Genomic DNA, 17223 nt, shown 5'->3' with positions numbered 1-17223 from the left:
TTTAGTTTAAAGGAGTGATAAAAAAACTTGAGGCACTTAAAGTACAACAAACCTGGCTGAAGTGTAGGACTTAATGGAATATACTTCTGCCACTAAAGGAAAAAATAAGTTAATATTACTCTTTCTTCTTTGTGATTTACCCCCTAGCCACTATAACTTAGGAGCTACTTTGCCAAATACTTTAGTTAAAAGAATTCTTAACTAAAAATAATTAATGAAATTAGATTGAGGTGACCCCTTCTCTAAAACAACACAAACTTTGTGATAAAACTGCTATGTATGTAATGTGGTTTCATCTTGAACTGGGAAGCAATATTTGACCTTCCATATTACTTCAACTTTTTTCTAAACTCTACAGGTACTGCCTCACAAAAATCACAAATTTTGAGAAGTGGAAAGGACTTAAGCAGTCATCTAGTCCAACCTATAATCCCAAATAATCTACACTATAACACACCTGATTAGAATCCAGCCTTTGCCTGAAGACCTTCAGTGGGGGAACCTACCACCTCTGAAGGCAGCTTGTTCCACTTTTGGCCAGCTATAATTATAAGGGAGGTTTCCCCAAAATCAAGTTTAAAATGGTCTCACTCCAATTTCCACCCAGTGCTCTAGTTCTGCCTTCTGGGGCCAAAAAGAAATTGTCTAATCTCTCTTCTACACTAACTACCCTTCAAGAAACTGAAGATAGCTATCTATCCTGGCTGAGGCTTCTCTTTTCTAGAATAAACAGCCTCAGTTATTTCAACCAATCCTAATATGACACAAACTCAAGGTCCCTTTATCATCCTAGTTGCCTGCCTTTGTCTTCTGTTATCAATATCCTTTTGTAAATTGTGGCACCCAGAACTGAACACAGTATTTAAAATGTGGTCTGACCAGGAGAAAGTACAGAGAAATTATCAACTCATTTCTGGAAATTATACCGCTCTTACTGAAGTCAGAGATTTCATCAGCATTTTTTGGCCACCACACCACACTGCTGATTCATAGTAAGCTTCTAGTTCACTTCAAATCTTCTTCAAATTGCTCTCTAACCATGATTCTCCATATTCTGTATCAAAAAGTTGATTTTTTAAACTAAAGCAAAAGCTTTACATTTATCCCTAATGAATTTCATCTTATGAGATTTTGCTCAATTCTGTAGTCCAGGCCATAAAGATCTTTTTGGATTCTGTGTTAAATATTCCTCCCTGCTTTTTATCATTTTGCAAATTTGATGAGCATACTATATGTGTCTTTAAGTTATTAATAAATAAGAAAACCAAAACCACAGGACCTAACACAGATCCCAAGGCCCCTGCACTGGACACATCTTGCCACAATGACTATTCTTTGATTTTTGGTATCTAACGAGTTCTGACACCACCTCACTATATTATTTTTATCTAGTTCACATCACTACTATTTCTCCTTAAAAATGGTCATAAAATACTTTATCAAAACCTCTGCATTTTAAAATTTAACTAAACTATATCCACACAATTCCCCTCATCTACCAGTTTAGTGACCCTGTTAAAAAAAAAAAAAAGAAATGAAGTTAGTCTAGCATGATCTCTTCTGGTTGAAGTCATGCCAGCTCTTGGAAATCACCATTTCCTTTACTATATTTTCAATAACCATTTCCTTTATGATGCATTCTAGAAGTTTCCCAGAAACTGAAGTCAAGCCTACTGGCCTATGGATGACAAACTGTTGTTATTCATTTTATGAAAATTGGGCCATCTGACCTCTTCCAATTTTCTATCTCTGAAATAGCACTGACTGTGGCTCAATCACAACTGGCAATTCTTTACACAAGGATTAGTTAATCTGAGCAAATTGGTACACTCTTATAATCTCCTTACTTATCTTAGGTATTTAACTCTAATTCCTATTTTTTGTTCTGTCATTTTCTGTGCAAAGGTCATTCTTTTTGACAAAAGAAATAGAAGCAAAACAAAAAATAACACTTTCTTCACTACTGCTAGTTATATTATCACCCTATTTATCACAATCAGAGATCCTATTCCTTCTTCCATCCTACTTTTGGTTTCCCCCCAAGTCCTCCTTCTACCATTTACTACCTCTCAATCATTGGTCTTACCTGAACACAATCTTTCACACAGGAACTTCTCTGTCCCCCATTCTCTGTCACACAATTTGCTCCCTTTTGATCTTGCTAGTGAACTCCCACACCCTCTTTGTAATTAATCTAATCAATCAGTCATTTATTAAAAACTTGCTAGGTGCCAGACACTGTGCCAGGTGATAGGCAAATATAAAAGTGAGACAGACTACTTTCAAGAAGCAAAAATTCCAATTGTTCTACCTCCATCTAAAAAAAAAAAAAAAAAATTCCCCAATTTATAAATGGCAAAAATTCCAATTGTTCTACCTCCATCTAAAAAAAAAAAAAAGAATTCCCCAATTTATAAAAGTTCATGAACCAGTACTTCTCAAAGGAAGAAATCCAAGATCAACAACCATATGAAAAAATGCTCCAAACCACTACTGAAGAAACACAAATTAAAACTCTTTAAGGTTCCATCTCACAGCTACCAGATGGACAAAAATAACAAAAAAGGAAAATGACAAATCTTGGAAGGGGTGTAGGACAACTTGCACACTAATATGCTGCTAGTGGAGGTAAATTAGTACAGCTTCAATGGAAAACAACTGAGAACTGTGCCCCCAAAGTCACTATATTGCAAATATTTTCTTACCCAACAATACTTCAACTTTGATACCTCAAAGATATCAAACAAAGAGGGGAAAAGACTCATGTACAAAAATACTTACAGCATGTTTAGTGATGGCAAAAGAACTGAAAACTGGAGAGGGGGGAGAGGACCTATCATTTGGGTAATAGCTGAGCAAATTAAGATACATAAATGTAACAGAACACTACTAAGAGATTATTATTGGGATGATTTAAGAGAAACCCTGGTAGATTTGTATGAACTGATGCAGAAGGTTATCCAGTAACACTGACCTCCTTGTTGTCCTCCCACATATAAAACACACCGTCTCCAGACTGCGCATTTCTGCTGGCTGTCCCTCAAACCTAGAATGCTCTCCTTCTTCATCTCTATCTCCTGCTTCCTTGGCTTCCTTCAGGTTTTAGCTAAAATTTCACCTTCTACAGGAAGGCTTTTCCAGTTCTCTTTAATCTTAGTTCCTTGTGAAACTAACCCTAATTTTTTGCTACATATATCTTGTTTGTACAGAATTGTTTACAGGTCGTCTCCATTAGACAAAGCACTCCTTCAGAGTGGAGACTTTAGTTTTCCTTTTTTGTGCCCCCAGTACTTACTTAGACATTGTCTAGCACAGAGCAGCTACTGAGTAAATATAAGTTGACTGACTGACTGAAATGAATAAACTAGGAAAACAAGTTATACAATAACAACACTGTCAAGATATATGCAACTGACTTTAGAACTTTTCATCAACAAAATGACCAACCACATTACCCAAGGTCAAATGATGAATCACTACCCACTATCTATTATCCACCCTCCTGAGAAGTAATGTGCTCCAGGTATAGAATGAGACATACTTTTTAGGACATCAATAAAAATATTTGTTTTGTTTGACTTTTTGACTATGCAAATTCATTACAAGTGTTCTTTCTTTTTCCTTCAATGGTTCAGGGAAAGAAGGCAGGAAATAGAAGGAAGAAAAAAATACTTTTGTTAAGTGAAAAAAAAATCATTACTTCTTATAAGCAACATTTTCTATTTTAAATGCCTAACATAATTATCATGTAATTTTAAACAATATAGTTATTTATGTAGTTCTTTCTCTCTTAATGGATGGTCATGCTTAAGAGCAGAAACTGGGCTTTATTTGAACTTTGTATTCCCTCTGCATTACTCCCACCCAAGCCACCAACCAGCACCAAGCAAATGCTAAATATATATTGTTGTAACAAACACAAAATTCCGAGTTTACTTTTTAGGAGTAAGAGAATCTGAAACAGCAATTTTAATCCAATGTACAGAGAACTGTTCCTGACAAAGGTTTTACTAGTTAAGATGCATGCTATCAAAATACTGTTAATTTTGGATATAAATTAGGGTAGGAAAAAAAAAAGCAAAACATCTTTATTCTATAATGTATCTGTTCTTTGTGATATTATTGTATCACTAACAATTATATTCTAACTACAAATTAAAATAATGATGCCCTGTTTAAAGCAAAACTGTCTTAGCTGAAGTCAATCCCAAAACAAACTAAGGTTTTAATACCAGCAGAACAACACTGCTAACTCATTTTTGATGGCTTCTTATGACTAATCTCCTTATCTCAAAGGATTCCAGAAATGACCTGGGAGTGGAGTCCTGGGTTATAACAATAATTACTCCCCTAACCAAGTATCTGATGTTAGACAAGTCATTTATTTCTGTGGACCTCATTCTTCTCATTTATTCAATTAATTATTTATTAATAAATGTTCTCTCTCTCCCTCTCAAGATCTATGTATAATTCCGTAAGCAAAAATTAAAAAAAAAAAAGCAAAGCTAATTCCATAATTACAGACGCCTAACGATTGAGAACACAAATATGGGAATATTATTATCAAAGGATATGCAAAGTAAGGGGTTGAGGATGACTTTTAGTGGAACTAGAACTAATTTCTATAAATTTTAGAAATCAACCTGCCTCTTTGATTTATTGTATATGGAAATTAAAATTATTTTTAAGATTCATTAAGGACTTCTATTTTAAATAGGAAACTTGTAACAAATTCTATTTCAAGATGAAAAAAATCCTTTAAAATAAATATTGTTGACTCCTCATGACTTCTACATGGAGTTTTCTTGGCAAAAATACTGGAGGTAGTTTGCTATTTCCTTTTTCAGTGGATTAAGGAAAAAAGAAGTTAAGTGATTTGCCCAGGGTCACATAGCTAATGAGTGTCTGTGGCCAGATTTGAATTCAGGTTTTCTTGACTTCAGGTTGAGTGCTCTACCCACTAAGCCACCTAAGTTGCCCCCAAACATTTATTTTATAAATTTAGCTTCTTGTAGATTTATGTCTCATTCAAAAAGACATACTTGGTAGTGGAGGATTTACTTCAAACTGTCCTTTTCTGAATCAAAGCGATGATTTAATTCTTAGTCAATGGACTGTGTGTAGCATACTTGGTAGAAAAAGAACTAGATTTTGGATTAGAAAATGTATGCTGAAACCATTTCTTTGTAATGTACGAGTTATATAACCTTGGAAAAGTTAGTAATTCACAGGGAGCATGGTATAGTGGAAAGGAGATTACATCTGAAGTCAAAATACATATATTTCAAAATTGGATTTGCTAGCTGATATCTACATGACTGGGGAAGAGGGGGAAGAAATCACTTTATATTCCATATATTATATATATGGGAAAAGAGATATGAGAGGGGATGGACAAGATGATCTTCAAATTCCCTTCTAGCACCAAAATCTCTGATTTCATGATTTAAAAATACTAAACAATATCTGTACTATGGAAATTATCACAACATTATAATAAGATATGATATGCTAAGCAGAGAATTTGTTCTAAAATTATCCAAAGGAGAATTTGTTCTAAAATTAACCAAAGGGTTAGAGGAACCAGAAATAATAAAATCATTTCATCAATATCAAAGTCTTACTTTTAATATTGTTCAGTAATATAGAGCCACAGACAGAGTAGGAAACATGGGTTCCATTTTTAATTTTACTACCAATCAGTTTTGTGACTAGGAGCAAATTACATATCCTTTCAAGCACACCAAGTTCACAGAACCAGAGAACTGGAAGAGACATGGTGGCTATCTAATACAATAAATTCCTAAAACCATTCACTGTCCAATAGAACTACAATGGTTATCCAGCTCTGTTTTAAGGCTGAAGTTATTAACCTGGAATCAGTGTATTTAAAAAAAAAACAACCTCAAGACTCTCAATTTTTACTTCTTTTGTAACCCTATCATTTTATTTTACGCATTTAAAAACTTTGTATCTGGAGAAAGAGTCCAACGGATCTTCAAAAGGCCAAAAAGTTCATAACACACTTAAAAAGGTTAATAAGCACTCCTGCTTTAATGCTTCCAGAGAGGGAACTCACAACCTCCTGAGGAAGCCCATTCCATTTTATAGTTTGATTGTTAGGAAGATTTTCCTTGTTCCAAGGCTAAATTTCCCCCCACAATTTCCCCCCACTGCTATTAGTAAAATTCTACAGGACCAAATATAAAAGTTTTCATCCCTCTCATCCAAGTAACAACTCTTCAAATACCTGATAATTATAATACGAATCTCTTCCCCACTCCAAGTATGTTCTTCACCAAGACAATAATCTGCAGGGTTCCTTTAATCATTCCTTATGTGGCAAAAATTCAAGGGTATTCATCATCCTGGTTGTCCTCATATTATCTACTGGTGGATCAATGTCTTTCCCAAAACTGAAAAAAATGCTCCAGATGAACACTGAATAGGGCAGAGTAAAGCACCTCCATATTGCTTGAAACTATGTTGTCCTTAAAGCAACTAAGATACAAGGGTAGCAAGCCTTAAGGCTACCGGTTCCCCACCCTTGGCTAAGATTTCATTAGCTTTTTTAGTTGCATATCTTATTTTATACTTGAACTAATTTTATACTCAAGGTAACAGTTCACTAAAATCCAAGATCTTTTTCAAATAAACTGCTTTCTATTCAAGCTGAACATATCTTTAATTGTGATGATTTTTCTTTTCAAGTAAAACCATAGGAGTTTAAGTTTATCCCTATTAAATTACATCTTACTCAATTTACCCTAGCATTCTGGCCAGTCAAGATCTTTTTGAACCTTGAAATCTGTCGTTCAGTGCATTATCTCTCTCCTACAGCTTAGTCATTTGCAGCTTTGATTAAAAAGCTATTGTAGTGCCTGACAGTTAAACAATGTCGGACCAAGAATCACGTTAGAAATTTTGATAAAAAAGAAAATAAGGTTTGTATGACAAAATATTCTTGATAAAGTCAGGTTGGCTTCTTGTGACTTTCTTTTTCTCTCTAAATAATATGTATCCAAAAATTTTCTAACAAAATACGTATATGACCAAAGTCAAGATTTCAGTTTGCAAATATTCCTTTTTTTTTTTTAAAAAAGCAATTAGGGTTAAGTAACTTGCCCAAGGTTACATGGCCAGTTTTTTGTGTAGGTGTTAAGTATCTGAGGCCAGAACCAATCCTGGGTCCTCTCGACTATGGGGCCGGCACTCTTACTCATTCCACCACCTAGCTGCCCCTCTTCCTTTTCTTTTTAAAATTTAACGTAATTGTGAGAGACATAAGAACTTTATAAATGCACTGAGCAATCATGATTCCAGAGAACAAATGGTGAAGAATGTTAGCTCCTAATGGGGAGGCAATGGACTAATGCGCAAAACAAGAAACTTTTTGGATATAGTCAATACGGGAATTTGTTTTGCTTGACTATACTTATTTGTCATAAGGGTTTTCTTTTTTTCTTTTCCTTTCTTAGTAGGATAGAGAAAAACTGTTAATTGAAAAAGAGAAGAAAAAAGAAAAAAAAATGTGCTTCTTTTTGCACTTTAAGTCTACTAACTCTCTGTCAGACCATGGAAAATGTTCTTTCTCCTAGGTCCTCTGGAGACATGGTTGGAGACATCAATCCAATTTCTTAAGTCTTTCAAAGTTGTCTTTCTTTATGATGTTATTGACCTTAATAAAAATTCATTGGAACCTGAGTCCCTCATTTCTGTATACTTGTAATATAACCATCTGGGGCTATGATTTTTTTGTTACTGGTTCCTTTCTTGGATTTTGTCTCTCCTTGTCACAATTCTCTGTGGTATCTACTTTAATGACTACAGACAAGCAGTTTTCTCCTTGCTTTCCTTAATTTTCAGTTTAAAGCTTGTAAAAGATTTATAAAACTCCAGGCAAGAAAAAAAAATCTTAACTTTACAATTTTGTTTATTCTGAATTTAACAAACAAGTTTAAGTCCTCCAAAAATAACAATTCTATATACAAAGCAGAATAGAAAAAATAGACTTATATATGGGAAATAGCAAATGTCTATCACTTACAGACTACTTTTTTAAATAGCGTATAATAAATTTCCCTTTTAAAGCTGTCTTGTTTGTCTATATCCCTCCAAATTTTCTTGTATTTTATCCTGAGCATTTTATTAGATACCTCAATGACTTTCTTTTTATTTCTTTTTGTAGACAATACCTTTGTTAAGTTGCTTCCAAATCCCCTCCCCTTCAAATAAAAAGTGAAAAAAAATGCAATCCTTGTAAAAAAAATTAGAATAGTCAAGAAAAACAAATCCATACATCTCAGGCAATGTGTCATTAGTTATGCTCCATTACTTTAAGCAATCATCACAAAATCCAAATCCCATTCTCAGGTGCCATCTTCCTAACTAGCTGTTCACTTCCCAAATGTGCCTCTTTTCTTCATTCCTTTTCCTCCAATAGGCATCAGGGCTAAAAATAACACATATACCCTTATCATATTCATTCAGTTTCTTGCCCTAAACTTTTAACATCTTTGGGAATGCTTGCTATGATTTCCTTGGGAACATTCTTTACAACAATGTGGGTCATCAGAAGTTAATAGCAATCATTCTTTTTGACAAGTATTACAAAGACCTCTGTCAGCTGAAAACACATTCCCAGGAGAACAGTAGTCCTCTCTATTGTGGTAGTTAGTTACTCAGTTGACAAACATCTCCAACAGCACCCTCAGCCAGTAGTCAAAACAATCACTACTCTTCTCTTCTTCCTTTATCACTTGTGTCAACTTTCACCTGACAGCACCTATGGATTTACATGATCCCTTTGGGGAGGAAAAGCTGCTGCTGCTCCCTTAGGGAATATAGCCCCTTTCTTTTTTCATGAAGAGTCCCAAATTACAATCTTACCTCCAAGTGGATCTTTTTCTGTTCCCCTACTATATAAATTCTTGCCTACTCCATACTCCGAATACAGGTCAAGAATAAAATCTGCCTTTGGTTATTAACAGGGAAGCCGTTCTTGTGGTTAAAAAAAAAAAAAACCAAAACACTAATTACCTTGTCTCTCATAACCCAGATCAGGTGGTTTTAACCTGAGGTCTCTGAACTTTAAAAAATATTTTGATAACTTTACTTCAGTATAATGTTTCTTTTATAATTTTATATACTTTATTTCACACATTTAAAAACGTCATTCGGAAGAGTATGGAGGTTTCATAAGAATGGCTCGAAGAAGTCCATGATCCATGACCCAGATGGTAGTGAGGCAATGACAGTGCTTTTTCTTCAACTCTTCTTAAAGGAACTAAAAACCTGTTCTTTGAACATAGGAATGGTGCCCGGCCATGAAAGAAATACAAACATCACATCCTCAATGCAAGTTCTAACAATTTCCTCTTGTACCAAAAGTGAGATTCTCAGTGCTTATTTTAGTACTTCTCCCACAGTGGTGTGGCAAACTGCTAGAGGGCATTATTACAGATTTGGTTTTCTCCATCCCATTAATATTTCTACATCATCTTTAACACTTTTAACAGCTTGACGGTAAGCTCAAATTCTTTTCTTTTTTCTCCCTAAACTTCTTAAACATTATCTAGCCAAACAACAACTTTCTCTTCTTTGCTTCTTCGATTCAAGTCCCTCTCCTTCTTATTCAAGTTTTCTTTGGGTCCTTCACTTCCTTCTGCTCTTCCTTCTCCTAAAATTCTATTATTTAGCCTGAAAACATTTCCTCCTTTAGCTCAAGGCTTTCTTCCCTTCAACTTCTGCCCAAGTCCTCTCAAATTCCTCCTCTCAAAATTCAACCTCTGGCCTTCTTCCAAGTTCCAGTGCCCTTCAAATCACCTTCACAATTTATATTCCTTTATTCAACTGCCTCGCGTCCCCTGTCTCCAAGTAGCTATCCTCTTCAGAGTTTGAAATGTGAAGGAGTTGAACTATTTATAGAGTAGGTTCCTTTCAGGTAAGAAATTATATAATTATACATTATGAGAAGGGAAAAATTCTTCCTTTTATAATGCTGCATAGAAAATTAAGTTTGCATACATACCTGCAATTCAGTAAGAACAGTTTTATGCCTCTTATTACATTCAATCTTTTCCACACGCGTTTTCAGGTCTGCCAAGGTCTTATCAAACACAGCACACTGCAGAGCACTCAGTTTTTCTTCTAATAGCCGCTGTACAACCTAATGGATATAAAACAGTGTTATCATATCAGAAAGTACAGGATATTAAGTACTAAGCATTGTATCCATAATGGTGAAAGTTTGACAATTTGTCAACTAATTTCATAGACTGAAATTTAAGTTGTACCTAGAACAAAACCTCATTTTTTTTTGTTAACAGAAAATGTTCTCCTGCTGATTCTATAGGGTTATGAATCTTAGAACACTAAAATATTATGACATAAAAGTTGCAGGAACAAAATGTTAATAGACTGTGCTGCATTTGCAACAATGGCTTATGGGGGAAAAGTGGCATAAGGAATATTATCCAGGACCATATAATATGAAAGAGGAGTATAGTACAGTTATGTAGGGCAGATGAGGCTAAAAGATGAACGTATTAAGTATTATATTGTTACTCAAAAATTTAAAGAGACCTAATGGAAGGCTTCTGACACACTGGGTAAAGTCTCTTAATGGAAGAGCAAACTGCCAAGTCTTGAGGAATGTACTTTCACATCTTCTATCAACTCACCCTCTATAGCTGAGATCCTAGATCTACTGAAGTGCTGACTTAGTAAGTATTAAAGTTAACTAATTTTGTCTTAAAAATAATTTAACATCTGTGACACATGAAACCATTTACCTGTCACTTGCAGGCCCTTTGAAAAGAACTTCAAGTAATCACTAAAAATCTGTAAATTTTCACCAAAATGGCCATTTCTTATATTTAACTCCAAACATTGAATATGCATTTATGAATATATTCTTTTTCTATAATTTTCCTGCCCTCACTTGTTTATCTAGTCATCAGCTCATTTTTTTCCTGCACGTTATCTCACCTTAGTCAAATATGTCCAGATCTACCAAGGTAGAAGAAAAATGTTATTTGACTTGACTATATAAGAAACTGTCCCTGGGAAAATATAATTAGTTTATTTTGGAGAACAGGATAAAACACATCCCTTCCCTCTATGAAGAAATAGGAGACATGGGGTGCTGTAATGGGAATGCAAATTTGGAAGATCTTCCCTGCCCCTAGGCTAAAGTACACCTGAAGCCTGGGGTGGGAGGCTTGTTTTTCAGTAGATACTTCTTGATTGGCCAGTGAGTCAATAAGGTTGTTACATTCTCTGAGCCAGGAGAAGGCGATATAAGCCCTGATGTGTAGCTTTGTTTTGGGGGCTCACTTTGAGAAGTGTTCTGTGATTTGACCTGTATTCAGGGAAGCCGTTGTCCAGAGGCGCCCCCTCGCCCCCCCCGGCTTTGAAAAACCCAGATTTTGAAATCCAGATGTTGATTTGGTATGGATGTAATGGTTGGACAGTTTGGAAATCTGTCTACTTGATCTGTTTCTCTGACTTGATAATTCTGTCTGTGTATTCTGAAGTTCGGGGTGCTGACCTTTTTCCCCTGAACTAGGTAAACGATACATGTTTGACTGATTAAAGTAAGCTTGTTAACCCATTTTGAGTTGCTTTCCTTTATCAAAGCAGATCCAAGAACCTGTATGGGCAGCAAACCCTGAGGACGCTTGGGGTGTTTGCCGCGACAGGTGCTAAACACTGCCTATGATATTAAATTAGGTGTAGTTGCTCATTTGATTAGTTTTACTTAATTATATTTCCTACAAGAGATAACTCATTGGAAGTATAAACATAAAAAGAAATGGCTATGTTGTTTTTAGAAAACATAAAATTAAAAAAAATAAAGAAATACCCCTGGAGGAATATATTATTAGTGGGAACATCAATTTTTTTATAATCTGCTCTGGGAAATTCCTTAATAATAATAAAGACCATTATTTAATTATTAATATTCTGTAGACATTAGGTGACACCCTTTTCTCTAAGCCAAAATCAGCTTGCTCCAAGAAAGAACAGAGGTTAGTACTTTAGTTAGTACTAGTAGTTAGTACAACTAGTTTGTTTTTTTTTTCTCCTCCAGGACCAACTCTGCTAAGAAAGTCATATTATACTTCTCTGAAACTAAGTTTCCTGATCTATAAAATAAAGAAATTGTACTAGTTTGATAGTTCTAAATTACTTCCTCTAAAATTCTACGTAATGCTAAGTGTCTCTATATAGCTTGAGAACTTACACAAATTTACTTAGCCCTCAGAGAACCTCAATATCCTCAAGAGATAGAAAAAGGTCATAATACTAGAATGGCAGTGTAGTTTGTGAATAAATGACAAGACCAGTACAAGTAAGACCTGTGTTTATGGTCTATTTCTGAAACAATGAGGCTATGTGACCATGGGTATGTTACTCTCTTCTCAAAACAGGCAGTTATTTAAGTCGATAAATTACAAAGGAGTTGCTAATCTGTATTTCTAAAGGGAATTTCCCAAGATGATTAAATTGCAGGTTTAGAGTCTTACTCTAACTTCAAGTTCCTACACCTCAGTTTCATGAAGGCACACCAGGAAATATAAAAAATACTACAATAAAAGTAGGTATTGTTTTTTGTATTCTAGATTAAGAATAGAGAAGTCATAGCAAACAAACATAGAGGAAAGAAAGGGAGGAAATTGCAAACAATCACCCAGCCATAACAAACATGAAGTCCTTCAATAGTCTTGAGTGTTGCCCAAACCAGATTAAAATGTAAAATCAAAACACAATAAAACATTTATGATATTAATATGTAATTTTCAAAGTCAATATACAACCCTGTAGAAATCCCTATGTACAGTTTAAGGATACCCATTTCTTTTTTTTTCCTTTTCATTTTTAAAGCAATTGGGGTTAAGTAACTTGCTCAAGGTTACACGGCCAGTTATTTCTGGGTGTGTATATCTGAGCCCGGATTTGAACCCCAGGTCATCCCAACACTGGAGCCGGTGCTCTTACTCGCTGAGACACCTGGCTGCCTCTAAGCAATTGGGGTTAAGTAACTTGTTCAAGGTTACATGGCCAGGTGTTTCTGGGTGGGTGCTAAGTGTCTGAGCCCGGATTCGATCCACAAGTCATCCCAACAGTGGAGCTGGTGCTCTTACTCGCTGTGCTACCTGGCCGCTAAGGATACCCATTTCTACTTAAGTTTTATATTATTGCTCTAGAAGATTCCCCTTATCTTTCTATTCCTTTCATCTATCCTCCTAACACCTTAAGCATCACAGAATGATCTATTCCTTGAAATATGGACACAGTAAAATTTGTTTTTCATGTATTTTAAAATACATGAGTGTTTCCCCTCCATTATTTCTAATTTATTTTCATTATACACAGTTGTTTTTATGTTTTCTCACACATTAGACTGAGATCCTTAAAGATTTTTTTTCTTTTTATCCCCAGCACCTGTTACTTTAATTTTGGTATAATTCAAGAGAGAAGGGGAAAAAGAGAAGTAATGTATAAGAATAGGTGTCTAAAACACATGTCTGATTGGAGGATGGGGGAGGGAGGGGGGCACGCAGGAGCATGAACTCCATTTAAGGAAAAAGCCCAGCTCATATATTTCCTCATTTCTCGGCTGGCTGCCCTACTTTGGGATATGTCTATCTATCCCTCCATTCACAGCTTCCTTCTATGTTTAGTTTTCCCCCAAAGACTGCAAACTCCTTGAGGGAGGGATTGTCTTTCTGTTTTCTTATCTGAAGCCTCAGCATTTAGCATAGTACATAGCACATAGTAGGAGCTCAATAAATGTTTAGTGACTATTAACTAGTACACCTGCCTTTACGGGATAATGATCAGATCTTAAATCTACAAATACTTAGTAGATTCCAACCTAAACTTTGTAATCAAATTGTTGTGTAAGCCTTCCTTCTCCCCTGAAGTACATTGGAGCTCAAATCATTTTGGGGGTGGTACAGAAAAAGAAATGAATGAAAATCAGTGAAATTATTATCTTTTAATCCTTACCTACTTTTTAAAAACTAAAATAAAGGGAGGGCCCATGTAGCTCAAAACTAAAGGAAAGAGAACAAAAAAGAGAGTTATAGCTTTTTTTTTTTTTTACTGTATAGAATATTATATGATCAGGTATCTGTGAAAGAAGGAAATTTAGAAACAAGATTATTTAATCATCTAGGACATTAATAGTATATGGAATCGTTAAGGTAAAACGTAATTTTTAAATAGTGTTTCATTTTCTGTAGTAAAACAAACACAAACTTTTAACATAAAAGTTTTAATGATTACTTAACATTTATTATTTCTATATTAATTAATATATATTGAAAATTGTTAAATTTTCTACAAAGACCTTGAATACTAACTAAATAACTCAAAGCTTTCCATTCAAATCTCTGTTGTGTATGTAATTGTTTATTATCATACCTTTTGGAGCTTCTGGTTAATGTCTCCTCTTGCTGTAATCTTTACTTGGAATTCTGCTTCGTACTCTTCCCCCAAATATCGACGACGTTTAGATTGCATGTTATCCATATCTTCTGATTTGGACCGTTTTCTCCGTGACAATTCATCTGGAAGCACAAAATAAAATTAATATTCATTTATTTGTTTTATCTTTGCTTTTTATGCTTTGCATTTATTGCTTCCTATAAGGAATTATCTTCTCTACTGTTTTAGAGCATAAAAACTATCTCATTCCTTATTCCATAGTAAAAATAAAGAAAAAATTTCTAAATATTAATCTGGCAATAGAAAGGAGACAGAGAAGAAGTAGTTAAGAAATGGAAAGAGAATCATCCTGTTAACTATAATAGAAAATGAATTGCTATTAATATATCTTCAATTTTTTAAAAAATCTGTGAGAACGGGGGGGGGGGGAGGCTAGGTGGCACAGTGAGCAAGAGTGCCAGCCCTGGAGTCGGGAGGACCCGGGATCGGTTCTGGCCTCAGATACTTAACACCCACACAAAAAATAACTGGTAGTGTAACCTTGGGCAAGTTACTTAACCCCAACTGCTTTAAAAAAAAAAATCTGTGAGAACTAGTTAATATTTTTATTAGCACATAGCATACTTTTTTCAGGCCTTTCTTCTTCTTTTTGAGCTTCCTTTTCTTCTTCTAATTTTGAATCCTTTTCTTTTGTCTCTGTTTCTACTGTTAAAAAAAAGTAAATTTTACATGTATAAGTTCAAAGTAATTCATTATAATCCTATTTTTAAAAATCATGATAATTAATAGTTATGAAAATAACAAAAGTCAACTTCAACTTTAAAAGACTAAAACAAGAAGAACCAGGAAGAATGATTACAACAACTACCCTAAGAAAGTTGCTGTCAAATTTTCTATTCATCTTAAAACTGAAATACAGAATTTTCCCTTCTTTCCTCCATTTCTTTCTTTCAGGATTGGGTCTCCATCTCCCTATCTTGCTTAGGATGAAAGTGTAGAGGCCACTCACAGGCTGATCCCATCACTGATTAGTGACAACTTGGTAGGAGGCCCAGTCCAGGAGGTTCACCCTATTAAAGCTGAACGTACCGGGGACACCTGATCAGCATAGCTTACTATATATAGCTCTGATCTCCTAACTTCAAGAGACTGGCCAGCCTCAACCTTCCTGGTAGCTGGGATTATAGCTGTGTACCACAAAGTCCAGCTACATATAGACTTCCAAATAGTTGGAAAAAGCCTGCTTACAAATTGAAGTTTTTTTAGAAAAGCAACTTTTACTGAAAGGGTTCAACTCTCATGTTTTCATAGCAACAATATTTTAGGGAAAAAGAATAACAAAGAGAAACAGCAAGTGATATATTAGTAGTACCTAAGAAAATAATAAAAACAATGAAAAGTCAAAGGCAAAATAAGTTGGCTGAAAAGATCTCCCTCAGTTGACACTCAGATGATCTATGTCCTAAGAAGTATTATGTACTACACACCAAGGGTGGAGAACCTATGGCCTTGAGGTCACATGTGGCACTCTGGACCTTTGACTGCATCCAAACTTCACAGAACAAATCCAAAAATGATTGAGGGGATCTGTTCTGTGGTTTGGGTTCAGTCAAAGGGTTCCACTAGAGGACCACATGTGACCTGATGGTCACAGATTCCCCACCACTGTAACTATATTATAGATCAGGCCCTGCATGACCTGTGGCCCTACAGCATGCCAAAGGATTTCAGGCAGCCTGCAGAAAAATGTAGAGGAAATTCTTTGGCTGGCAAGCAGCCTAAGAGGCCTAAGCAGCAAGTTGGGCAGGTCTGCTATAAATGATTCAAACACTAACACAGCAATAACTGTTTAGAGTTCAATAACTTTTAGCAATAATTTAATTTATCCTTTCATTTTATAACTGAGGGCAGGAGAGGCTAAGTTATTTGCACATGCTGATACTGCTATTTAGTAACAGACCTATAGTCTACTTTCTAATTATCACAGGATCAAAGAGTAGAGTTGTAAAGGAATTCATTAGGACAACCTTCTTATTTTATAGATTAGGAACCTGAAGTCCAGAGAAATTAAGAAAACTGAACCCACAGTTACAAAGATAGCAGTCAGTGATTCCACAGGTAGGCAGGCTGGCAGAATTCATAATGAATTCAGGATCAAACTGCTTGTTCAGTAGTACATACTGCACCATACCATAGTAGAAGTAACTTCTGATTTAGCTCTATTTTTGCCACATAAAACTATCACTTATGAGTTCAGACAAAAGTTTCAAAAGATTAAAAGCTCTATCTTTCTACCTAAGAGTTTAGAAGGGGATTTTCCTAAAGTACAGGGTCTGAACTTACTCCAAAAATAAGAGCTCAGTGACTCTAGTAAATTCTCTTAATTTTTAAGTACCTTTAGGCAAAATGAAGGTCAGGTAGCAATCTGTATTGGTATGAGGAGTTTTTGAATGGTATTGGTATAAGGAATTTACTTATTAAGTATCCCCTGAACTCTCCCCACCCTGAAGTACCTTTTGTATATACTTATATAGACTGCTTCATTTTTGTGTTCATATCCCCAGGATGTAGCACAATGCCTGGTATAATCGGTATTCAATTTAATAAATCAACCCAGACATACAAACACAATAAACACTTATTACGGGCTTCTATGACCTAAATGCTAGGGATACAAAGAAAGGCAAAAGATGGCCCTTGCCTTCTAGCAGAAGCTGAGAAAGAAAAGAAAAGAAAAGAAAAGAAAAGAAAAGAAAAGAAAAGAAA

At 35.1% G+C, this 17223-nt stretch overlaps 1 protein-coding gene across 9 annotated transcripts in view; it reads right to left on the bottom strand.

Annotated features, from left to right (window-relative positions):
- ATF7IP (activating transcription factor 7 interacting protein) overlaps positions 1-17223 on the bottom strand; it is a 174086-nt gene that overhangs the window by 56619 nt on the left and 100244 nt on the right. For 8 of the 9 annotated variants that reach the window (XM_069101535.1, XM_069101536.1, XM_069101539.1 and 5 more), the window contains exons 3-5: positions 15082-15162; positions 14434-14579; positions 10031-10168 (exon numbers count right to left, since the gene is read on the bottom strand). In XM_069101535.1, the coding sequence (XP_068957636.1) occupies positions 10031-10168; positions 14434-14579; positions 15082-15162 (365 nt within the window). The remainder of the gene's footprint in view (positions 1-10030; positions 10169-14433; positions 14580-15081; positions 15163-17223) is intronic. The other variant, XM_069101534.1, reaches the window with a different exon arrangement.

The sequence above is a fragment of the Petaurus breviceps genome, unplaced genomic scaffold (genome assembly GCF_028583685.1).
Source record: "Petaurus breviceps papuanus isolate PSGF00001 unplaced genomic scaffold, PetGlider_PUasm1.0 470, whole genome shotgun sequence".
Classification (NCBI taxonomy): domain Eukaryota; kingdom Metazoa; phylum Chordata; class Mammalia; order Diprotodontia; family Petauridae; genus Petaurus; species Petaurus breviceps.
The sequence above is the reverse complement of the archived record's forward strand: the minus strand, read 5'-3'. Positions and strand labels throughout refer to the sequence as shown.